The sequence below is a fragment of the Balearica regulorum genome, chromosome 1 (genome assembly GCF_011004875.1).
Source record: "Balearica regulorum gibbericeps isolate bBalReg1 chromosome 1, bBalReg1.pri, whole genome shotgun sequence".
Classification (NCBI taxonomy): Eukaryota; Metazoa; Chordata; class Aves; order Gruiformes; family Gruidae; genus Balearica; species Balearica regulorum.
This window is the reverse complement of record NC_046184.1, coordinates 157967011-157992813: the sequence shown is the minus strand read 5'-3', so window position 1 is coordinate 157992813 and position 25803 is coordinate 157967011. Positions and strand designations below refer to the sequence as shown.

Here is a 25803-nt window from a genome sequence, read left to right as displayed (position 1 = left end):
AAGCAAGAAATGCATTATGCAGATACTGATAAGTACTAGTAGAAGACTAATAAATACCATTGTGAAGTCACATGTAAAAGAATTACTTCCCTTGAGCATTAAGACACTATCCCTGTTTAATCAGAAGGCCTTCAAAAATAGGATGGCTGTGGAATGCTTTAAAATACAAATAACAGTAGTTCATATGTCTTTTCCACATAAAATACCAGATGTTGAATCATCAGAGAAAAATCTAAATTTAAATCTTTAAACAAAATTAACTGTTAATTAAGCTCTTTTAAGAGGTGACTGTTTAGAGAGTATTATGCTTGTTGATGTATGCAGTTTGTAGTTCTAGTCAAAAGTAAACTCACTGAGGCTTATCAAACTGCGGAGTACACTTACCAAAGTGTGTATCCTATATGCTTCCAAAGTTTTTAATATTGCTTAATTTTTTTAGAAGATAAACAAAGAGCAGCTTTCTCACTAATTTGAAAGTTTCCTTAAAGTCATTTTTTCAGTGGATAATGTGCTTGCTTGCTGCCTTTCTCTATCTGTAGCTCTATATCTTTTTATAGCTATATACTAAATCAAATCTATGGAATAATTAGAGTGAAATTTGAATAAGAAAACAGATTAAAGCACTGAATTGTGAAGAGTTGCCTTTCCTCTCTTTAATCTGTAATGATGAATCTTTCTGTAATGGCAATGATAGTGTCATTCTGGGATCTTCTGGTATCTAGGGGGTTGCCAAGCTTTACAAATAATGCTGCTGTTTACACCCAGACTTGAGAAAAGAAAGAAGCCTTCAGTCCATCTTATGGTCTTGTGATAGTTGAGTTAAATGCGATAAGCACCTAAACCTTATTTATCCTATGAAATAAGTCTGATGTCTGTAGAGAAGAGTGCGCCTCTCTATAAGCTCTTTTAAAAAAGGAAGGTACCTACGTCTGAAGCTCCTTTCAGTGGCCATAGCTTGTGATCCTTGCAGAATCTCATGAGACCAGAACTACCTACCTGAGAGAATGGTAGCATTTTACCGTTGATGGTTTAGCTACATAGAATTAGTCTCTTAAATGAAAGTGTTCATCCACATGAGTGGGAATTTGTTAATCTAATTACTCTTGGTTTGAAACTTAAACCAGAGTAGTAGAGTCTTCTCGTATAGACAAGGCTTGAGAATGCCAAGGCCATTTAGATACATAACTCCAAATATATGTTGCCAAGTAAGATCAAAGAGGACTTTCAGGAAGGAAATCCTGAAATATTAGAAGAATATTTCAAGAAAGACAGGTTTCTTAAGAAAGTATTAGTCTCAATAGAGGATGTATTTTAAAAAAGAACACTGTGAACTACTGATTCAGGTTTTAGTACTGAACTAACTTCTGAGGCATCTTAGAATGTTTGGTTTGCTTTAATGAAGTACTTTGTTGCTTTCTACGGTTCTAATTACCTTTGCCAGCCCCATACCATGTTCCTGACTTCTGTATCCTCCACTACATGTGCTTGCTTCCATGGCCTGTTTTGTCATGCTCTGGCCTAGGTCTTACAGAAGTCTTACTTAGGTGTACTGCCTGGTCATGCACTTCATACTTGAAATGCATGTGTGCAGAATAGTTCCTGTGAAAGCTACACTTTAATGTAGATTAGTGATCTAAGCTAGGTTTAAAAAAAAAGTGTTAATTTTGTGGTTCATCTGTGATAACATATTAAGTTTTAAGGGAATATTGATGTCGCTTTCTTTTACCAGTGTTGTTTTCAGTAACCCATAGCAAGTTGCTGGTCTGTTTGAACTATCAGTTCAAATAAGACTGTTCTACATCAGTGTTCTTGAATGATTTCAGAAGTGTAGTGTTGAAGTCCATTATGTTTAGGTTATGCTTAGCCGTTTCTAACGGTCGCCTTTTTAGTCGCTATTTAAGTAACCTGAAATAACTCCATCTTGTGCACAACATTTCATTATGCAACACTGACCTGGTTTATGGGAAACTTACTCCCACAAATGTATTTTGGAATAATTGGTATGAATAATTAAATTGCCACAGCAATTAAGCATGCAACACAATATTTTGTACAATGTTGCAACGGAGTAATGGTGTTTAGAGGATTTAAACTTAAGTGATCTTCTCTGCAAAATATCCTACGTGTGAAATAATGTGACATGCCCTCACTGTTTGGGAAGAGACTTTTTTTAAAAATTGTAACATTAAAACCAAAACCAACAAAACAGCTTCCCCCAGCAATTATAATGTTTTAGAAGCAATGACTGAAATCTTATGCTGGCTTATTTGCAAACTTATATGTAAATCATCTCAGGAAACGAACCTCAGAGCACAGCCTAAGATCAGTTAGGATTTTCCTTTTAAATAGCTGTAGCTGATTTTCTTATGGTAATTGTTGTCTAATGTAGCATGAACTCAAACTGTAGTGATGTTTCTATGATAGGGTTTTAAAAAAATCTTGTTGTTGTGTCTGCTTAGTTTGAGCGCAGATACAGGTGAAACTGGAAAGTCTGTAGCAGCAATCTAGAAAACAGTTGACTGTGGATGCATCGGCTAATTCAGTAGGCACATGGAAGAAATATTGTTTCAGGAGGAATAAACTTGTGTATCCTATGGCATAATTCATGGTTTTGCTACTGTGGTATTTTTTAGAATTTGGTCGTCTTTATTCATTTGTTTATTGCTGGATTTGTAGGATAGGATCTCTAACTGATCTTTTCCTTTGCCTTTTAACGAGGTTATTTGCTTCTTTATAAGCAAACAAAAAACCTCCACCCTTCTGATTCCCTAACTAGTACTGTGTAAAATTATATGAATAAAAAAATGTCAAACTTGCTAAATTTTAGGCTTTCTTGTCTTACACCCAGTGTGCTGTTTTAATTTTTACATCCTTGCATTGCTTAAAATAAAAACTTAAAGCAGTTCCTGAATTCTTAATGACTAATACTTTTGCTCTCAGAATCCTTACTCTATGTATGCGTAGCTCAGAGTAGTGGCTTGCTATGATTTAGCTTTTCATATAATAGTATCAGAAAAAAAGTGTACTGTATCCTTCTCAGTATGTGTCTCTCTTCCCACCTCCAGGATGTCCTTACTGTTCACTATCATCTGATACCATCACCATCAAAGAGTAAAAATGGCAGCAAAGAGAAAGAAAGAGAACAGGAAAAAGAAAAAGATGTAAAAGAAGAATTTGCTGAAGCTTTAAGAGATCTAAAAATACAATGGATGACCAAGTATGTCTGCTGTCATGACTACACAAGTTTGAAGCAGCTGTACAAAAAAAGATCCAGAATCTGTACTTTCATGCTATATCCTCCTCTCTTCTAGGCTGGATACCACTGACTTGTATAATGAGTTGAAAGAAGCATTTCCTAATCATCTTCCATTGTACGTTGCAAGACTTCATCAGCTGGATTCTGAAAAGGTTATTTAACACTTTCTGAACTTGATTGGTCTTAATACATCATGTAGCCTAAAGAACCAAATCTTTCTTCGTACATGTTTGGTCTTGAAGCGACTGCCATAGCTGTACTCAGTTCTATAAAGCAGAAATTCCTTATTAGATTGCCATCTGCCTCCCCAACTGGCACTGATTTACTTAATCCCACAGCAGAATGAAAGAAAGTATGCCTACTTATAGTATGTTTGCTTATCATTTACTCCTTGTTAAGTTAAACACATTCTAAGTTTCCTTACTGGTTTAGGCTACAACAGTATTATTCTAAATGGTGGTTAATGAGACAAGTACACATCCCATTCTGCTCCTCTACTGGATTTGTAATTTCTTCTAGCAAAGTTGCTCAGACGGCTGAGGACAGTACACCCTTGAAATGACACAGCTAAATCCACCATCTGTTACTGTCCTCAAATATGAGAACCATAATCAGAAAAGCTTACATATGTCTGCTTTTTTATTTATCTCTAAGATAAACAGCTTTGTGTATATGTCAGCAACTTGAATATTTTTCTGTTTATTTGATTCTGAATTTATATTTATTTCTGAAATGAATAACTGCTACCATTATTTAAGAGGATTAATTTGTACTGAAAGGTGTTTTTCTTTCTGTAAACTCTGCATTTTGCGTATGCCCACATCATTTTACAGTTTGTTTTCAGTGAAATGGACTACATATGCGAGAAATCTTAATAATGCAGACTTCTTACCAGTTTTCTTGAATCAAAAATGGGAGAAAGTGGAGAAAAGGACATGTTGAATTATCTAATGTTATTTCTGCATACCTTTGCAATTATCCTAGTGTTAGTAGAATCAACAGTCAAGTAGTGTGATTTCATAGTGCTAAACACCTTTTTTTATTCTTCTTTTAGGAACGAATGAAAAGACTTGATGAAATTGTTGAAGCTGCAAATACTGTAATCTCTCATATTGATCAGACAGCATTAGCAGTATATTTTGCTATGAAGACTGATCCCAGGCCTGATGCAACTACTATAAAAAAGTACCTACCCAGTAAATAATTTTCTTGCATCCTATTTCTGTAATCTATCGTCTCTGCTTATAAGAATTGGAATGACTATAACCTTTTTGAATAAATTGTATTACTTTTTGGGGCACGAGTAATTTCAAATTTGACTGAAAAATTTTGTTCTCTTATTATATCTCCAGAATGCAGGAACACTGAAACCTGCAAGTTTTTAATTTGAAATATTAAATAAAATAAACAAGGGAGCTTTCAGGATTCAAATGTGTCAGAAAAACAGAGTATTAAGTTTTTGTATCGAGCTTAATCTCAGATCAGAGGCACCACTGGAATATCGATATAGAGGCATGTGTTTTGAATGCTACCTGCCTTTTCATAATACTTTGCAACCTTTTGGATCTGTATTTGAAGACAAAATTGACAGCAGTCTAAGTAGTAACTGCGTGCAAAAGATTTCTTTTGTGAAAAGCGTGGTGATCATACTTGTGCTTCAGAGTATTTTTGAGGCCCTTTTTTTTTTTCTCTTTAGTTTTAGATTGTTCCTCTGAATTACTAGTATATATCCTTAGGAAGATAGTATTTTAAAGGTGATGCCCTAGTCTGGAGGAGAATAACTGGTGGATCTTGCAGTGTGTGGTGTGGTGCTGTTTTAGTCACAAATACAGCAACAGTTCCGAAAATTAGGCCCTTAAAATGGGAGATGTATATTTGTTGATTATTTTGTCTAAAATACCAGATTTCAATTATAAAATTTGTCTGTCTGTCTAGCTATCCTGAATATTTGTGTATAATTCTAGAATTGCTGATATAAAAGCAAAGCTATGATGTAATAAACTTTAATTCTAAACATTTCTTGGTAAGTTGACCTATTAGGTCATGTGGTTGAATGTAACATCTGAAATTGAACACCAAATTCAGTGGTGCTTTAAATGGGTGCAGTTCCTTTGAAGTCAGCAGAATTGTATCTGCTTATGTTAGTCGTGGATTTGACTCTCTGTTTGTAATGCCAAGAACTACAAAGCTGTATTTCTAGATGCGGGCTTATTCAGTTTTAGAATCCTGAGTTGCTCTTGTCTTAAGTCTGAAATGTCTTTGAGGTCTTAGAAGAATGATTGAGCTTGTTTAATGCATAGTGTCTCTAGGTAATTTTTTACATTTGGTTTAAATGGCAGTAAATAGCCAAGCTTTTAAAGTTATCTTTGTGCTATTTTCATCTTGTGTGTACTGTTATAAACTTCCTAGTTTAAACTCAGTACAGCACTGATTCTGTTCTTAATGAGGTATCTGCAAAAAGTCCTTTAATGTTTTTCATGCTGTTTTTTGTTTTTTTTTTTTTCCCTAGTGAAATGGAAAAACAGAAGACTACTTTGGTGGATGCACTTTGTCGAAAAGGAAGTGCACTGGCTGACCAACTTCTTCATCTGCAGGCCCAAGAAGGGGCTGCTTCCAGTGATGCAGAAGGCAAAGATGAGGATCATGAGACCTTCTCAGAAGCTTTGACAGAGACGTTCTGGGAAACAACAAAATGGACTGATCTTTTTGACAGCAAGGTAAGAGCAGAGCAGATTTTTGTCTTGCATGTTGGGTTTTTTGATGGTTTTTCCTGGAATTATGCACTGCCTTTGTGTGCACAGCCTCATACATTCCTCCCTTCTACTTTTTTCATGCTGTCCCCATATGTTGTGCATGTGAATGTAGAGGTTAAGGGAAGAATATAGAACAGTACCAGATTTCCATGAAAAAGCTGCTTGCTTTATTGAATTGCTTCTTTCTGTACCTTTCAGGGAATATTTTTGATTAACCCCTGCACTGTTCTAGCTGTACACACACAGAAGTCTGCAGCATCGCTACTCTGTGCAGTCCTGCATTCTGTAGCCTCTTCTACAATATGCACAAGAGAAATTTTGCTTTGCTGTCAGTAATGTCTGTAGAGATACAGGAAGAAATCTTTAGAAATAATTACACTTATATATTTATTAGCACACATTTCCCTGTCACTTCAAGGTTCCTAATCCTGAGATTAAGTTTTTGTCTGCTTCATTCAAGACAGCTATTCCAGAAGAAAAAAAAATCCACTGTAGGTGAATAGTTATGTAGCTTTTAATTTATAGAGTGTATGACTTTGTCTGACTTAAGTTGTTGAGTATTAATTAGTTGAGGTACTTAACTCTTGCACATGACTGTGTTTTAGTATAAGATGAAGTGATGAATGTATTTGTTTATAATTCAGTTAAATTGCCAAAGCACTTCAGATAGTTACAAAAGAAAAACTTTGAAATTTGGAAAAGAAAAAAAAAAAAGCTTAATTTCCTTGACAGTAAATAATCTTCCCAATAGGAACTTGTGCTTTAGCTGGCAGCCTGAACAAGAAGGTTGATGGTACTCACCCTCACTTCTTTTCATGTATATATTCTCATACACCTATATCTCTTCAGCATTCCTCTTCTAATCTTTAACTGATTATAATATCCTGTGGTAGCAGATTTTGTACTTTAATCATATTGTCTGGCATATGATTTTCTTGCTGTCTATTTGTAAATACAGTAAGTACTGTGTTCCAGTATAGTGACCCCTGGTTTACTTCTGTCTTTTGATTTTTTGTAAAGCTGATAGGAATAATTTCAGTGGAAAAATTGCCAGTATAGACCTCTTGTTGGGAGTTTATCACTCTGTTATGAGTCTTTTCAAGACAGATATTGATTCCTGGCACTTTTGATCTGTGTGCTCTGGACCTGGAATGAGTAACTGATTTGAATTTCATAGGTTAGGGATTGAACCAGTCTCTTAACCATGGATTTGTCTAAGTGCATATTCAGGTTTTGCTCTGAAAATTGATGCTTCTGTATGGTTAAATTGGTACTGAAAGGTCAACAAAACCTTTTTGATTTTTGTAGCATTTCATATGGAAATAACTTCCATCCTGTTTATGCAGTGTGTTTTGTCTCCTTTTCCCTCTTGCGTTTACTAGTCAAATTGAAATCTAAACTGATTGACTGTTGTGAGCCTTACATAGTTACTTGCTCAGTCCCCTACAATGGAACTGGGAAGAGAATTGCAAAGGTAAAAGTGAGAAAACGTCTGGTGTGAGATAAAGACAGTTTAATAGGACAGAAAAGGGAGAGAATAGTAACAATAGAATATACAAAGCAAGTGATGAGCAGCACAATTTCTTACCATCTGAAGTCGATACTCCACAAAACCCTGAGCTGCCCCACCTCCTGGCCAACCCCCAGTTATATCTGGAACATGATGTCATATGTTATGGAACATGCCTTTGATCATTCGGGGTCAGCTGCTCTGGCTGTGTCCCCTCCCAGCTTCTTGGGCACCCCCCACCTTCTCATTGGCAGGGCAGTAATAGAAGCTGTGAAAAGTCCTTGACTGCTTGGCAACAACTAAAACATCAGTGTGTTACCGACATTATGCTCTTCCTAAATCCAAAACACAGCACTCTACCAGCTGCTAGGAAGAAAATTAACTCTATCCTTGCCAAAACCAGGACATAAGGTTGAAAAAAAAAAAAAAGTTGGAAGGGAAAGAAATACATGCTGCTACTTAAAGCTTTCGTATGATTATTGGAACTGAGACTTTTAATTTTTTACTTTTATACTTTGAGGTTTTCTTTTTCTGGAAACACTTTGAAAGGGATGAGGAGTGAGAATAATGTCACTTGGGCCTTGATGGGATTGAGAATTTTGCTTTGAAAGGAGATACTAGAGCACTAAGGATTTTCCCTGATAACAGATTTGGAGAAAAGGACTAGGGCAGAGGGAGTTATTTTCAATTGAGAAGAAACTTTTTTGTTTTTCCTTTATTACTTCATAGAAGTTTCATGCTTGCTGCTGTTCATATTCTTTCATTTCCTTCACTAATAGTGTCATGTTCATCTGGTAGTTTTCTTAAGAACTGGCTGTAGTTAGCAATTACACTGTTCAGACCAGCTGTTTCAGTTGTTAATGCTACAGTTTCCAGCCAATGATGGAATGGTCTTTGGTCACTGAAAATTATAAACATATGTGGTGGGTTGACCCTGGCTGGAGGCCAGATGCTCACCAAAGCTGCTCTATGACTCCCCTCTTCAGCTGGACAGGGGAGAGAAAATATAACGCGATGCTCATGCGTTGAGATAAGGACAGGGAGATCATTCATCAATTACTGTCATGGGCAAAACAGACTTGACTCGGGGGAATTAATTTAATTTATTACCAATCAAATCAGAGTAGGATAATGAGAAATAAAATCAAATCTTAAAACACCTCCCCCCACCCCTCCCTTCTTCCTGGGCTCAACTTCACTCCCGATTTCTCTACCTCCTTCCTGCCAGCAGCACAGGGGTAGAGGAACAGGGGTTGTGGTCAGTTGATCACACATTGTCTTTGCCACTCCTTCCTCCTCAGGGGGAGGACCCCTCACACTCTTCCCCTGCTCCAGTGTGAGGTCTCTCTCACGGGAGACAGTCCTCACGAACTTCTCCAACGTGAGTCCTTCCCACAAGCTGCAGTTCTTCACCAACTGCTCCAGCGTGGGTCCCTTCCATGGGGTCACAAGTCCTGTCAGCAAACCTGCTGCAGCATGGGCTCCTCTCTCCACGGGGCCACAGGTCCTGCCAGGAGCTTACTCCAGCACAGGCTTCCCACGGGGTCATAGCCTCCTTCAGGGGCATCTACCTGCTCTGTCATGGGGTCCTCCATGGGCTGCAGGTGGATATCTGCTCCACTGTGGACCTCCATGGGCTGCAGGGGGACAGCCTGCCTCACCATGATCTTCTCCATGGGCTTCAGGGGAATCTCTGCTGCAGTGCTTAGAGCACCTCCTCCCCCTCCTTCCTCACTGACTTTGGCGTCTGCAGAGTTGTTCCTCTCATATATTCTCACTCTTCTCTCTGGCTGCAATTGTTCTTGATGTTGTGCAGGTTGTTTTTTCCCCTTTTTAACTATGTTATCCCAGAGGTGTTACCACCATCGCTGATGGGCTTGGCCTTGGCCAGCAGCGGGTCAGTCTTGGAGCTGGCTGGTATTGGCTCTGTCAGACACAGGGGAAGCTTCTAGCAGCTTCTCGTAGAAGCCACCCTTGTAGCCCTCCTACTATCAAAACCTTGCCATGCAAACCCTATACGACATACGATGAGGATCCATTTATGCTTTATTTAGCTTTTTTTAAGCGTCACTATTAATGACTAAGAGTACATAATTATGATATGGCTGGACACAAAAGCATGAGAAAAAAATTAGTTATATTCCTACTCTTTGTTGTAAACTGAGAGAATAGCTGTACACATGTGTCATGGGCTGTAACTTTTCTTCAAAAATTAACTTAATACTTTATAGTTCCTTCATTCTGCCCACCTCTGCCAAACTGCATCTTATGTTCAAGCCATCTGATCAGTATTCATTCCTTTTTATTTATCATGGCTGACAAGTTTTGTAAGTAGAATTGTGCTTAAAACTCTTTGAATAAAAGTAAGTGCCTTCTGCCCTAGAGATGGATGAATAAAATGTTTTAAATATTTACAGTGGCCTTTCGTCTTCTTCCTTTGCAGCTTCTTCTGTCTACTTGGAAGAAACAGTTGTATAAATCTCCACCTCAGTGTTGCATGCAATATGCTGTTGTACTTCTGGAATATTTTGCTATTTTAAAAAGAAATTGAATAACTTAGTGCAAATAATTTTATTTTACAGACTGTTAGAGGAAAATTTGGAGTTTTGACCATTTAAGGGGAACCATAGTGTTCATGTCACTTGCTTCCGTAGAAATGGGGAGTTTAGGACCAATGTTGTAAACTTAGTTTTGTAAAGTAGTGTTTAAGGCTTCAAAACAGATTCTGGCTAGGAAACAAGTATTTTTACTAGGGAAAGGGCAAAAGCATTTATGATGTTCTTCAGTCCGGCTGACTTGTGCGTGGCAAAATTCACCTTGGTAGAAAACAAGAAGTTACGACTTTATTGGCTTTTCTGTGATGCTACTCTGGAGTGACTTAGACTGGACTGATAAAATGAACTGTTGTGACTTGGCTCTATCACCTAACCTTCCATGACTTGTTTGCCTTTTAGGGAATAGAAGAGGTTTGGAAGGAGGAAGGGTAGAGTAGGATCAGGGATACACCCTGTGCAAATGTTATTCAAATGAGAGTCCTCAAGAGGCAGCCAGCTTATTCTAAAGCACTATGTTGGAAACAAAAATGTGGAGCTCTTCCTGTACATGAACATGGTTTTGTGGCATTGGCACTCAAAAAATGGAAGAACTGAGTGAGAAAGAATGGAAATAAGGCACTTGAATACTGCACTGATTGTTCAAGTGTATATATATATATGGCTTTAGATAGAAACATTGCTCTAAGTGTTTTTTACTTCTAAGCTTCCTATAAGTCAAAGTTCATCCAGATGTCATTAATTAAAAGGCAAAGTAAACTTTTGAAAATAGAAACCATGTTTTCTTCTATGTTGTTTAAGTTGAATCAGGAACATCATCACTCTTCTGTCCATTTCTGCTAACCCTCTAGTAAACCAAGTGCTATCACTTGTCACCTCTCTTCTTCAAGCGTAGCTCCTGTGTTCGCCACAAGGCATTAGTTCTTTTGAATTGCCTGCTTTCCATTGAAGTACTGTGCTTGTCCCCATAATGTAGCATGTATATAGGGAAGCTGGTGCTGACGTTTGATAGTAAGTGCATTTGTTTGCTTTTTCAGCTATTCTAGTTAGATCACTTGTCTCTTTCTCTAGATGAAAGAAAATATTTGTCCCCTGTGTACACAAGTGTTTCAAATAAACTCTGGTTGAGACAGCTCTGTGCAGCAAGTATTTGTTTGACTATGCTAACACATTTGTGACAGTGCTTTAGGGTTTTTAGTAATGGAATAAAAGTTGTCCAATTTTTCTTTTACCTAGAACATAGCTTTAAAATTTGTAGGCCAAAATCCCCAGTTTGAAATGAAACTGCTACAGGAGAGTAGTAGGATGGTGCCTGTTTCTTACTGGGAGTGACTCATCTGTAGAATTTAATGCCCCTCAACCTTTAAATTAGCCGTTAGGGGTAAGCAAAAAGTCACATTTAAAAATATGTTGAAGAACAAATAAAAGGCCCAGACCTTTCCATCTTGTCTTTAAACATCTTTAGCCTGGGTTGTTTTTCATATTACTGTCTGCACTGTCAGACGCAGCTGTCTCTTCCAGCAGATCATATTCAGTCACTGCCAAAAACTTCTTGCTGGATACGTGATTCCCTTTACTCTCCTCCCTCTCTTGAAAAGACGATGAATCATTTTTTTATATACGAACTTTGCTTTTATTTGTAATAGGCCAGTTGATAGAGCAGAAATGAGTTAACAAACGTAGCTAAGAAACCGTAGTTTACTACCATAGATGTGTATGAACCTGAAAATCATTTGCTAGTAATTATAAAAATTTGCTAGTAATTATAAAAATACAACTTCAGTGTTCTTACAAGTAGTTGGAGTGTTATCTACAGATTATATCGCTTAACCTAGTATTTTAATTGTAAATGTAGGTACCTTTTAGTCAACCATTTAAATAATGAAGCGACTGATTATAAAAATCTGTTTTCTGTTTGATAACCGTATTAAGATACTAGAAATGTTTTTATAGGTAATTTACTGTTGCTGGATTCAAAAGTGTTCTTTTAAGAGTGTTTTCAGGCTTTTAACTACTTTAGCCCTGTAAATGTCTTTGGAGAGATCGTTTCAGCGTTTTATTATCCTAAATATGCATCTTTATGTAGCCAATGGCAAGTTAGGCAGCTAATTAGGAGAGGGACACCCAACCACTTCCATGGGTCTGGGTCTTAGCACACTTAGTATCACAAGCCATTAGCTTGGGGAATAAAGTATCTAAAAATGATTTCTTCCCCCAGTATCCTAGAAGTACACATTGCCTTTTGGCAATTAGTCTATTTGCTGTTGTTATATGTTCAGATAGCAGCCGTTTTCTGTTACATCTTAATAGCACTCCAGTTTACATTTTATTTACACATATCAAGGAATCATCATCTTCACATCTGTAATCTTGTAAAGCTTGCAATATTTTATTATAAGACTTAATTTGACCAATATGTGTACAAGTTATTACAAAGTATTATTTCTTATCTAACATTTTTGTTTGTAAACCTGTTCTGATTTTAAAGCATCTCATGCATTATTCTTAACTTCTGAAGTGCTAATGAACTTTTAGTAGTTTTACTTGTGTACAGTTGATTGGGGTTTTTTTTCAAAGCACTAAGAAATTATTGTCTTTTATCAAGAGCTCTTGGAGCATTGTTTTCAACCTTTCGGTCCAGCAGAGAACTTTTTTTCTCATTTAGAAATACCCAAACTTTTATTTGGCCAGAGCAAGGGTGTTTCGTAAAATGCTTTGTTTTCTTGCCACAAAAACTCTAGGAAGCCCTGTTACGAAAGAAATGCTGTCAAGTGGCTTTCCTCCTGCCTTTATCACTGATGTTCAATAACCATTCAAAACTTACAGGGTCAGGTAAGAACTTTCTTAATAGAGCAGTGACATTATTTCTGGTTAGCCTCCAATATGTTTGCTGAGAGCGCCAATGCATTTTTAATTTGATTTTTGTTTTGTTTTGGTTTTGTTTTGTGGTTCTATCATCTTTTACAGAAGGGAATTTTTTTGTTTTTTAAATTTAGTTTAACCAACTAAATCTGCTAATGGATCCACTGGGCAGTTATTCAGCAGTGTTTGCTAATGTGTTTTGCTTTAGGAAAATATCCAAAATAATTGGATTGAGAATGCAGCATGCAAAGTATTTTTCCAATAGCAATACTTGGAAAATCTATATGTGAATGGTGCTGTATGCTCATTGTTGCATATGTGTGTGTGTTAAGCTGCAACAGCTTAAGTGAGTACTTCAACACAACAAAATAAATACTTGAAGACAGAAGAAGAATGAGCAACTCTGAGTGCTTGGCATATACTTTAGAGCTTCAAAATTACACCTTTACTTCCTTGATAATTAAGCTTGTTCTTTTTTTTTTTTTTTTTTTTTAGCTCAATGTTTTAAGTATTGATCCCACAAAGACTTGTGTGTGAGATTAACATCCAATGGAAGTGTTCAAGCTGCTAAAATTAGGCAGGTTTTTAAGTCCTTGCAGGATTGAGATCTCTGATTCCTTAACGTTTATGTTCTTAAGAAATATTTTAAATTTTTTTGCTGTAATGCAAAATATTTATTTCTGAACATCCTTGAAGTGTTTTTGTTAGCTGTTCTTAATGGGATATTTTAAGCGGACATTGGGGAAAATGTAACTTTTGTTGGAGGAGTCAGAGGAAAGGAAAAATATTGTAATGAATGAGGGGAAATGAAAAGCAAACTCAAATATGAGATTTTATACACTTTGCCAACAACAGAAACACCACTGTATTCACTAACTTTGCTATGTCACTCTTCCATAAAAAATAAAAAAAAGTTATTTACTATGAGTGTTCTAAAGGGAATCTATGAAATGACATCTTGATTGCACTAAGTGCTTTAACTGGTGAAATGGTATGAACTATCTTGCAACACCCTGAATGCTGTCAGTGTTTGGGTGTTAAGAACCTGATTTATTTTACATTAGTTCTTAAGAAGACACATTCATTTCATAGAATCACAGAATGCTTTGGGTTGGAAGGGACCTTAAGAATCATCTAATTCCAACTCCCCTGCCGTGGTCAGGGACACCCTCCACTGGACCAGGTTGCCCAAAGCCCCATCCAGCTTGGCCTTGAATGTGCACGTTATTTACAACATTGACAAGTATTGTCAGGTGTCTCTTTAGAATTAGTATTATCAAGAGGAAGCTTTTTTGTAATCTCTTATTAATAAATGGCCAATAGTGAGGAGCTGACCCAAAATCTGAGGCTTGTCTTCATGCTTACCTGTCTTCATTGCTCGTTTATAATTATGTGCATTTCTCTGTGTGTGTGTGCGTGTATATATCTATCTATATATCATTCAATACGTATGTTCATACTTGTTTCTGCAGCAAGTGTGTGACTTCCTAGAAGTCAAAACTCTCAATTGAATCTTTGTTCCTGTGGGTCAAAGATATACCTGCGTGGTTCTTGATTTATTTTTTTAATTTGTTTTTTATACCATACAGTTGCCTCTAGAGAATGAAAATCCAAAGAAGCTAGAAATCTGATGAGTAAAAAAATTAGCATAATGACATCTGTGTTACATAAGATGTTCTGAAGTCAAATGTGTTCATGAAGTTAGAAATAGCCTCTAGGAAGTTCATGTTTATTACTACTACTGTGAATCTTCTGTTGTACTGCAAAGAAAAATGCAAGTTATCTTGTGTAAATGGTTTACTTTGTTTAAATCACTTCTGCTACCTGAGTAGAATCTGCTATTATTTACTAAGCCATGTGAGATTAAAATATTAAAATACCTAATTTGGTTTTGTTTTCACATTGTAGGTTTTGACTTTTGCCTATAAGCACGCATTGGTAAATAAAATGTATGGGAGAGGCCTCAAGTTTGCCACAAAACTTGCAGAAGAGAAGCCAACAAAAGACAACTTGAAAAACTGCATTCAGGTAAGGTGTATTTGGTAAAGTAATGGGCTATGTTCTCTCTGAGTAAGCTTTTAAAAGAAAGATGTAAGTCTTTGTGAATTTTTGAAACCTTATACATTATAGAACTCACTAAGCTTAAGCTTTTTAACTTTATCCAGGCTTTTGTGTGGCTTGGCCTCCATTTTGAATAGTGACTTCTTTCTTTTTGTAAAATAGCTAGTTTGTGAGTCACTGTCATATTTAGCAGATTTACTTTCCGGAACTTACTCTGGGGCGTAACTCAGCCAAAGATCATCTGCGTATTTCAAATCCCATTATGTTGCTGTTTAACTACTGTTACCGTTACTATTACTAATCACAAATATTGCTAGTAGAATATAGATGGAGAATTAGTGGGAATTACTGCAACTTCTAGGACAAAATTTTTGCGCGTTGAATCGAAAGACTGTAGATCATGTGGAATGGTTTTCTTTTTCCCCTTTCAGGACTAAGTAATTCAAAGATCACCAGTTCTCCAATCTGTTATCTTTCTGATAATAGACATCTTTAGTAAGATGTTGATATCGATGCAGTGTTTGTTGGAAGGATTTAGATTTAAAAAAGAATAAGACTCTTTTAATGTTTGCATTTTTTTTCTTCAGCTAATGAAGTTGCTTGGATGGACTCATTGTGCAACTTTTACTGAAAATTGGCTTCCTGTCATGTATCCACCTGATTATTGTGTATTCTAGAAAACCAACAATTGTAAACTTCAAATGATTTTTTTTTTATGGGGCAGGATAGGAAAAGATAAGTTTGACTTTTTATTGGAACGCATGTTTTCATTACTGAATGCTGATTATTAAATTGTGTGTATTTATCAGTAAAGGCACCTGGGTACAGCTTAATACCTGTTAACCAAACTCCTGTCATTGGAGAGTTTCCTTATTGTGCATCCCATTGCTGGCAATGGATGTGCCAGAACTGCCAACACCAAGGATTTGGAATTAGGCTGGAGAGGCTTACTGCATGCATGTTAGGTTCTTAACTGTTATTTTTAACTGCAAACCTGTAAAAGCTCTGTATTTTTTACAGTAAACTGAATTTTAACATGTTTTATCTTCATTTCAATTGTATGAAGGCCTTAAAGCTACTTCAAGAGTAGCTAAAATCTTATTTATTAGACTAAAGTAACAGAACTTCATTACCTGTATTGTTTTGCAAGAGTTTACATTTAATTTTTTTAAGAAAAATTCAACCTCTCAAACTGTTACAATGTGTAACTCAGAATTGCTGATGCATAGGTGCTCTTGTAAATCTTTGTTTTGGAGTGATTTCAGGCAAACTCAAAAATCCATGTGAAGTTGAGTATCAGGACAGACTGATACATGTATAAAAGTGCCAGACAGTTAAATCTTGATCAGGTATTGTAAAGCTATACATATATGTTTAATAATGTTAAAAATGTAAAACACAGCAGAATAAATGTGCAAAGTTGAAGATCAAAAAAACACCATGTGCGCTCTGATACTTTAAAAGATTATTTTATAATTAATAAAAACAAATAATGAAGCTGAAAATTGTATTGGTTTCTAAAAGAGTATATAAATGAAACTTGATGAAAGAGAACACCCTACAAACAACACAAGTTCAGTGCAGCCCAGAAGATCAATGCTTTCTGCTAAAGCCTTTTTACTAACTATTGCTACTAGCATTGTTCCTTCAGTGGAGAGAAGTTGGTCTGTTTGAACAGGTCATATGCATCAGCCAGAGACAAATTGCTGTATCATTTGTCTTACCAGTTTTTTCGTAACTTGTAGTGCAAAACTCAGATACAACTGCAACTTTGCAAACACAAATGCACAGAATGTGCACTGTAATGCTGCAAAACATTCCAAACTGTAAGGTGCTGCCATTAAATCACAATTAGTAATCGTTTTCTCTTTAATTCTCTCTTGCTGTGGCTTTAAGCAGCTTGACATTTGATTCTGGAAATTCTGCTAGAATTGTTGTGTTAAATATGTTGCGAATTTTTTCCAAAAATTCATAGTCTGTACTGAATCTGAATTTGTTTGCCCATAGCAATACTGTTCCTGGCTTACAAAAATACACCATTGTTGCTAGCAGGGGGTCCAAAGCTGTATGATGGTATACAACATCAGTTGCCAGTATGAAATCATAATGGTAAGTTGATACAGGGAAGTCTTCATTGAGGTCTTCTCCCCATACCAGTTTTCTCACTTCAGGTTTGTGCATATTCATGTTCTGTGTATTTCTTGAAATATTGTATGAGAGATTTTCAAGAACTTCAGGCAAATCAGTAGCTGTAACATAAGCTCCTAAAGAAAACATTAATTTGTTTCAATTCATAGGTATGTAGTTGAACATTTATATATAAAACTTTATCTACATAACTTCCCCAGCTTCCCCCTCACCAATAACTAGGGTAGTTACTTTAGTAACAAAATGGTATTTTACAACAATTGTCATTTTTTAAAAAAAGCAGTGACAAACAAAGTTTACTTCAGCTGTTGCTTCATTGCCTTAAAGTGACAATGGCAGATCTAGATCATCTTTCACAAGAAATTTAAAAGGAAATATGAATTTACTAACCTAAGATACAGGCCACAATGGAAACCAAGCCTGTTCCAGCACCAATTTCCAAAACTTTCTTGTCTTTGAGGTTGAATTGTTCTTGATTTGATTCCAGATATTGAGATAAAGCCAGTGCCTAAAACAGTTAACACATATCCATAAGAGGGTAACAGGTAAGTTGCACAAGAATTCATTAGATGTTTTTATATGGGGAGGGGTGGGGGGAGGGGAGTGGTTTATACAATGAAAAATACTGAAGGCTGTAACATAAAAATGTAATATGGAAAGAATTATCATGTGTCCTGTTTTTTATATATTAAAAAAAAACCAGCTTATTTTTAGTTTTAGGTTTATGGTTTTACTACACACTTCTGGGCACTGAGAGTCCTCTGACAGCTCAAGATAGGCAGTGTTTAGATGTGAACCATACAGTCAGAACAGCAAACAAGGTTTAACAGTGTGTAAAATGTAATGTTCTGGTTTATGATAACAAATGTTACAATTTAGTATCACTATCATAAAGTAGATTCAGGCTTCAGCAGAGATTTTTTTTAAAACTGATTTTTGTTTGGTTTATTTCCTTTGCAAAAAAAAAAATTAAACATTTGTTTTCTACCAACTCAACACTTGTCTATTGATAATAGTATACACTTTTTAAAAAAATTAAAAAAAATCTACACTGTAAGTATTGCTTCTCAGACCTTTATAAAGATCTTATCAATAGAACATAAATTGGCTGTTTATAAACAACATAAACCAATGCCAAAGAACCTAACTTCTCCTTTTGCTTCTCTTTAGAGTTGTGTTACTGTTTTAACTCTTGTGCTTTTCATAATGCAATGCTGGCTACCTGCTGTGGGAAAGCTGACAGCTAATGAATCACCAGTCCAATTCGTTCAACCTCTCGATTTTCTTGGAAAGTTTTACCATCTGCATTCTGACACCTGATTAATGTGAGAACTGATGATCTGACACTTCAAAATAAGACACTGCTTCACCCACCTATACGCTCTCTTTTTCTCTATTGTTTTGAAATTGTCTGCCACTTTCTGTGAGCTTTTTCAATAAATGTGGATCTGAAAAATTTTGAAATCCTAATTTTCATGTCTTTATCAGTTGACCCTGTCTTCCCTCAAAGGCAGTTTTCTCAGTCCACACTGTTTCTAAAAGCAAGGGAAGGAAAGATGGAAAAACTGTTTGCAAGTATGATTTTCCATACTGCAATGGAACTGTTCCAGCCCATTCTTTAAAAGGAGCATATTTAATTGTTTTAAACTCCTTTACTTCATCTCTCACAATTTTCTTTTTCAATCCTCTTTTTGGTACTGCTGAGCGTTTGCTTCCCAACAGTGACTGACTGGCAACATGGAAGAAGCTGAACACTTCTTCCCGAGTTCCCTTTCTTAATTTTTTTTTCAATTTCTGCATCCAATTTAGAAATACTTGTGCCACAGGTTTTTTGGTGTGAACTGGCAAATTAGTGTAAGGCAGAGCTTTCTGCTGAAGTACTTCACAACTTTGTTCTGCACAGGGAAGGAAACCTCCCCTGTCAGAACTGTCATGTAAGAAAGCTTCCTTAATATTTCTGTGCCGCTGTCATGGCTTACTCTTCTGTCGTGTCAGCTTTCTGGGTGCCATGTCACTTACCCCCGGCCACACCACGGCTCCGAAGTGTTCTATGGACTCCTGAATGACAATCTGGTGGCCTACGTACGTGTAGTGCTCTTTATCAAAGTAGGGGGAAACTCTAGGGACCCAATTCTGTAGTATTTTAAGAATTTCTGGTGAATCTGTGAGATAAAAGACACAATTTGTGTTTTTATATGCAGGTGTTTATAGGCAACTTGTTAAAAGTTAAAAAGTATGTTGTGAAAATAGTCCGTAGGCGTGCGGACTGGAAAAGCTGTCTGGCCATTGGCCTCAAGACTGGTCGCTGTCCAGAGGCGGATGGTCTGGCTGGCCAGGTGGAGAAAGGAGCAGTGGTCATTTTCTGCTGTTCTGAGTTCTTGCGGGAGCAATTTACAGATAGAGACGAGCCTTTTAGGAAAATCTACTAATTCGAATGTAAAACTCTGCTAATAACAGCTAGAAGACTTTCAGGACCAAGTCAGCTTGTATTTTGGGGTACGCCGTAATTCATGCTGTGCCAGAGTATGCCATGTGGGGGTTTGTGCTGTAGTTTTCATTTGTGGGGCCAGCAGATCTAGAACATTTAACTTCTTTTTACAAAAGAAGGATTTAGGATTTACCTTTTACGTTGAAGAAAACCTAGCAGGTTTTTTTTAGTGGTTACTTTTTTAAACCATGCTCCCGCAAAAGGAGGGTGTAAGAACTCTTTATGTTGACACGTATGGTGCTGTTCAGCGAGTGTCAGTGCTACAGTTGTGCTAGCATGTCTCGTCACAGCTGGTAGGCTTGTAGGTGAGATTTTTCAGAAGAGCTCTGCTGAACTGCTCCATCTGATCTCACTGAAAACAAGGACGCTGTTCTGAATGACTGTGCTGTTGTTGGAAGCCTGTTAGCAGGATATGCACAGATAAAGTTATGTTTTAACTGCAAAGAAAAAATTTGCTCTGGCTTGCATGGATTTTAATTGAGGCCTGTCTGAAGTCCTTGGTAGGTGTTTGAGCAGTTAGGCCTGTTGAAATTTGTCACACAACAGCTTCAACAGCGCCAGCCCAATTAATGCGTATTACATCTCTGAGTGTAATTGAGAAGTATGTCTAAATAAAATCCAGAGACCTTTTTGAACATACATCTTAATTATGGAGATAGCCCTTTCTGTAGAGTTGATCTGGTAATAAATACAAATATAAGATGAAATGGTGGGGAGAAAATAGAGATCAAAAGGAAAAGTGGCACAGTAACATCTACTACTTGAAGACCGAGAAAAGTGAAAGTATGAAATGGTAGCATGCTGTGGCAATCGCAGTATTAAATTGGATTAAACCTGAGTTAGATTCTGCTGTTGATGGTGCACGCTTGGAGCTGCAGAGGCAGTTTTCAGTGTCAGACTGGTCTTCACAGGTTTCTTCTTCCTCAGTTTGGCAGTCCATTACTCTTTGAATTTTGCTGGGGAGTGGTGGCTGCTGTGCAGAGATCATGGCAAAAGAGCTGAAATGGAAGAGGGAAAATAATGAAAAAGCTTGAGGGTGCTCTCTTTGTATGAGATATGATTGGAAGAAGACTGAGTAGTTTGGGTGGGCGGTGGTTTTGGGTTTTTCAATGACACATTGAAGGGATGGGAAGCCACGATGAGAGGTGACATTCCCACTCCACTGGAAACTGCAGTGAGCACTTTCTGGTAATGCAGTAATACTATCGGAGGTTTTATTTTATCATGTTTATATTATTTTATCATGTGTATTTTGTCATGTATGCAAAATCTTAGCATTATGTCACTAAATGGATGCTACTGATCAGTATGAAAGGTCATCTACTTGCATGGTACTCCAATCAGTTGTAGCAACAGCTGAGAAAGATGAACTGTCTCCATTTCTCAAAAAACTTGGGACTTGGCATTCCTGCAATAAAAGTGGTTAATTTTGCTGCAGCCAGTGCTCTTGATTTTGTCTCCTTCTATACAGTCGCCTTCTCTTCCTTGCCTTTTCCTGCAGAACAGCTCATTGAATTACCCTGAAATGTAGAGAACTGCAGAGTATGCAGATTGCGGTCAGAAAGTAATTGCAGTGAGCAGTTTGGATCAGTGAGCTGGTTTGGAGAACGGTGTTGCAAATGACTCTGTCTGCAGCGTACAGGGCAGCCAGCACCCAACGTCAGAAGGAGTTGCTTGATGCCACCTAACAAGCAGTAAGAGCAGGCGTGGGACCAGATTAAATTTGCCTGGGGAGAACTATGCCAGTGAAACTTTTCGTTTCACTAGATTCTTCAGTGATACACACAGATACACATATACATGGGTGCTATGTGTATATACACACAAACTTACGTATACATGTATAAAGAGGGGAAAAAAAAATCGTTCATAACTTGCTCTGGCCAGAGGCTGTACAAATTCACCCTTCCCACGTATCACGATGTTTGGAGTTTGCCACGTTTTTATCCATAATTGGCCTTTTTCTGTTCACTTGTGAGAATGTGTATGTGTTGGCTCTCTCCAGCTGCACGCGCTGCAGACGATGTGGTGTGTGATTTGGGTTGCAGCATACTGCAGGCAGCTGTTCTAGATATCCTGGCCAGAAGGGGGAGAGGTTTGGCAGTGGCCGGGAGGTTCAGCAATGCCTGCAGGTAGTTTTTTAAGGAGCAGAGTGACTGCTGACTTGTGGGGGTGGTTTATTTGCACACATGATACTGACACCATTGCAGTTTTACTGATACCTGATACATTTCTTATTGCTACTCTGTTTATTCAAAAGGACAGGATTTGTGTCCTAACTCCTCTAGCACTACACTTGTTCAGTCGTGGCAGTGATTTTGTACTGTTTCAGCAAAGAGTGCTTTAAAGTAAATTGATTTCTGCAAATTTTTTTTTATTTTTCTTTTCCTCAGAGGGCCTCCATCTAGCTAGTAACAAGTTCTGGCTGTGCACCTTTTGTGTATAATTTGAGGTATGATGGTAGGTAAGAGACTGAAGATAATGCTGCAGTTACAGCATTACCTGATATATGAGCAAATGCATCCATGTTCACGTTTCACATGTGAAAGTGTGCCTCCTTAAAACAGCAATGGTTTCTTTGCAGTCTCATGTAATCAAAAGTATATTACCAGTTTTCGGCAATGCCTCTTTTTCATATCTTGAGCTAGAGTATAATCTAGTTGTGTTTTAATATTTTAGGAAATCTCTGGGAAAAATGTCGTAAGACTTGTTTAATTGGCAAGGTGTGTAATGATAAGAGAAGAGTGTCAGAACTGGTGATGGCTACAGCCAGAAAACACCTAGCTGAAGACCCAGTCTTCTGAACATTCCATGTTTGAACATGCAAAGTGCTACATTTTCAAAGTTTGGGTTTGGTTTGGATTTTATTTTGTTGTTTTTTTTTCATTTGGTAAGGCTCTTGTAGCATGAAACCTATACTATTTAAGTGAAAGGCCAATCCTGAAATTACAAACCAGGGGGAAACTTTGCATTGCCCAGTACCCTTATATGTAAAAAAAACAGAAAACCTTGTTTAACAAGTAAACTGTTTAACTTGTCCGTTTGGGTAGAGAGTGATCCTTCTGTATTTTTTTCTTTGCTTAGATAAGTTCTTACTGGAACAGGCCAAAATTTCAGTTGGCTGTGAAAAGCAGTGCATACCACAAAAGAGCTGGGAAACAATCTTAGTATCTATTTGTTGATCCACTGTTAAGTACTTGCAGTAAATCCAATTGCATCTCTGATCATGATATATGCATATACATACACCCTATTATCACTCATTCAGTACAGACTGAATTTTAAATGAAATTAGACATATTAAATTTTCAAAATAAAAATTGCTATGCTTTCTTGCGCTTTGTCCTTCGAGTTCCTCTAAAAGAGGAGTCTACTTAAATATTTACAAAGATGCTTTGTTGTTTTTATTAAATCCCTTCTTAAAATGATCAGGATGTCTAGAAGATGCCCAGTGGTTACACTGGTACTGTGGTGAGACTGGTGCGGTCCTTAAGTCCATCAGCTGCCTGAGTTCTGTGATGATAAATTGGGGGGGGGATAAAGATTATGCATTTTGCATTTGTATGTCACCTAACACACTGGGCTCTGGCTTATGTCTGGGACTTGTAGATGCTATAATAATATCTTTTCATAGGTGTAGCTTTTGCAAAATAGAAAGGTGGTGTTGGTTTGGGGGTTTTTGTTTTGGTTTTTTCTTTATATAGCCTACTGCCATAACTATTAATTATATATTTCATAAACTGAAGAAAAAGTAAGGCTTTTTTTTAGCTGCAAATTACAGGATAAACTTAGTCTTACAATTTCAAGAATTCAAGTCTATTAGCATCTTGGCCTTAATGATACACAGCTTTATCATTTTAAATGACAAACTCTACCTGAAGACTACAGACAAAAGTGAATATTGAGTAAGCAGTAGGTGATGCTTGCATTATTACATACCCTATGTAATATGTGTAATAGGGTCAGATTGCTTCTAGAATTGTAAATACTGCCATTTCTTACTATTTTGACACTTTTCTAATACATATTTCACTGAGAATGCAATATTATTATATTAAAATACTTTGAGATATACCAACCAAAATCTGTTCCCTTATAAAATGTTGGCTCTTTCTGAATGTTAGCAGCTGATTTCTTTGCAAAATGATCCTGAAGGGAAATCATCATAAAATTCTGTGCTTTCCAAAGTTTTTAAACCCGTATTGACTTCATTAATAGTCTTAAACTGTTGTGAACAAAACAACTTACAAAATCACATTGGATTTCTTCAGAACCTAAGGAAGAAAGAATAATTCACAAAATTATATCTATTTGACAGTGCCACATAAAATTAACAAGGCAATTGAACATCGAAGGACAAATTATAAGATGATAAACCTTAAGGTGACCATTTATCACCTGTAAGAATAAACTTTATGCCTCTTAACTTCCCAAATCCACTGCTTGGAAGGAGCTTTTCAAATCTAGCTACGTGGCGAAAAATTAAAATAAAAGGAGGTTACTGAGCAGTACTGTGTGACTGGGTCCTCAGCTGTAAACACTAACTCTGCCAAAATGTGTTTCTCTCACCTCTGCGCAAAGTTACACAGCACAGTCTGGTTTAGCCTGGATTATTTGGGGAAAAGCCAGCTCCGTGTGCTCACGTGGGAAACGCAATCGCAGTGTGTTCTTTGCGAGGTAGGGCTTAGCCGTACGCTCGTGCCGTACGCAAACATCCGTGTTTCACACAGCTCATGCGGTTTTCTCACGCTCTCATGCACTAAATACAGTATTATATATAAAGAGATGAATACAAATGCTAGGAAACAAAGGAAATGTCAGTGCTAGGAACATCACTATATTAAACCACAAGGTAAATGCATCGAAATACTGAGAACTGGCAGTGACAGTCACTCCTCGCAAAGTAATAGGGGTTAGGTAAGCGGGATTTAGCTGGCTAACGTGGCTGACCTGAAATACAAGAATTCAGACAAACGCATTTCCGTTGTTAGTTCGCGGAGCGCGAGGTTAGCTGGACAGCTGCGTGGGTACCTGCTGTGACAGCGGGCGCTGGAAGTTTCCTGTGGGTGGATGCATGCTCCAGAGGTTTTTATACAGGCGTGCACCTGGAAGGAATAACTCTCCGCTCCGACCAGTCAGGTTGCAGGCTATTTAGAGTAACATTACCAAGCAGTGCTGAAAGAACTTACTATGTTACACTAAACTCTTCCACATTTGCAGTACAAAGTGAAAACGCTCTTAGGTTTTGAAGTCCCAAGCGTCCCAACCTTCAGAAAGAAAATCTCGGCTTCCTCAACCTCTTGTTCTGTTTTTGCAGATTAAGGGTTCCCTGGGTTCACCCCAAAGGTCTGCAGTGCCGACCCAAATGAGCAACTTACCGTGGGCAAACTAGCGCATAAATAGCGCGTGTGGCCCTTTGGCGGTAGCCCAAATGCAGGGAAAACTTCATGAAGCTCCTACTGCCAGGAATAGGTCAAGTCTGCCTTGCCCCACCGAGCATCTGGCTGGTAAACTTTGGGTACCCTCCCCTGCCCTGTGTCACCGGGAGTGCGGGGAACTGACAGCCTTGAGGAAATGACAGCTTTCCCGTCCTCTTTAGTGCACGGCGTAACCATAGGAAACATTATACCTACTGAGAGAGAGAGTGCAAACGTGAAAATCACACTTTCATCGGAAAATCTTGCAGTTGCTTTTTTTAAAACAGATGGGTATTATAGGTGTTGAAGATAAACCAAGTATGTAAGCCTTACACATTTCAAGAATTTGTGTTTTATATGCATTTACCACTTTGCTGCCCTTTTGCCCTCCCTTCTTGAATTTCTTTCTACAGAATCTTTTCCAACTGGAGGGTAGAAAAATTTAAAAGGAACTTTGAAAGTTATAAAGCTGGAAGACAACTCCTGGCTAATTAATGAGCAACTGAAGGTTGGCAATAGAAATAAGGGGGGAGGGAGGGGGTGGGAATGCATATTAACTCCATTTGTAGGCATTTGCATTTTTGGATGACCAGCTTTTGAATTCAGGTAATGCTTTCTTGAAGAGCACCAAAGGAAAAAAATGATCCTTTCCCGTCACTGCGGCCGTGTGTTGCACACGTTGGCCGCTGCGTGTCTCTGCTAGTCACACCAAGTATAGGAAACGCTTGGCTGCTCATTCGAATGCTCACCGTTTTC

General features: G+C 37.4%; 2 protein-coding genes across 13 annotated transcripts in view; one reads left to right on the top strand and one right to left on the bottom strand.

Moving 5' to 3' along the window:
* Positions 1-18606, top strand: part of TPP2 (tripeptidyl peptidase 2) — a 56454-nt gene extending 37848 nt beyond the window's left edge. For 2 of the 12 annotated variants that reach the window (XM_075740551.1, XM_075740511.1), the window contains 6 exons: positions 3066-3217; positions 3312-3408; positions 4311-4441; positions 5766-5973; positions 14842-14961; positions 15582-18606. In XM_075740551.1, coding sequence (XP_075596666.1) covers positions 3066-3217; positions 3312-3408; positions 4311-4441; positions 5766-5973; positions 14842-14961; positions 15582-15671 — 798 coding nt within the window. In that variant the 3' untranslated portion in view covers positions 15672-18606. Of the gene's footprint in view, positions 1-3065; positions 3218-3311; positions 3409-4310; positions 4453-5765; positions 5974-14841; positions 14962-15581 lie in introns of all 12 variants that reach the window. The other 10 variants (XR_012833098.1, XR_012833090.1, XR_012833089.1 and 7 more) reach the window with 10 other exon arrangements.
* METTL21C (methyltransferase 21C, AARS1 lysine) lies at positions 16450-25228 on the bottom strand. The gene is made up of 5 exons (XM_010312334.2): positions 25009-25228; positions 20465-20628; positions 19162-19304; positions 17533-17650; positions 16450-17258 (listed from the first exon to the last, which is right to left on the bottom strand). The coding sequence occupies exons 1-5, from the start codon at positions 25077-25079 to the stop codon at positions 16864-16866; spliced, it is 891 nt and encodes a 296-aa protein (XP_010310636.2). The 5' UTR covers positions 25080-25228; the 3' UTR covers positions 16450-16863.
* Between the last annotated feature and the right edge of the window lie 575 nt (positions 25229-25803).

Excerpts from the sequence above, each read along its gene's own strand:
- METTL21C (XM_010312334.2), bottom strand. The coding sequence starts at position 25,079 with ATGAAGTTTTCCCTGCATTTGGGCTACCGCCAAAGGGCCACACGCGCT. Across the intron at positions 20,629-25,008 it reads TATGCGCTAGTTTGCCCACG|CTCTTTTGCCATGATCTCTG; the intron begins GTAAGTTGCTCA and ends CTTCCATTTCAG. Across the intron at positions 19,305-20,464 it reads AACAGCAGAATCTAACTCAG|ATTCACCAGAAATTCTTAAA; the intron begins GTTTAATCCAAT and ends TTTATCTCACAG.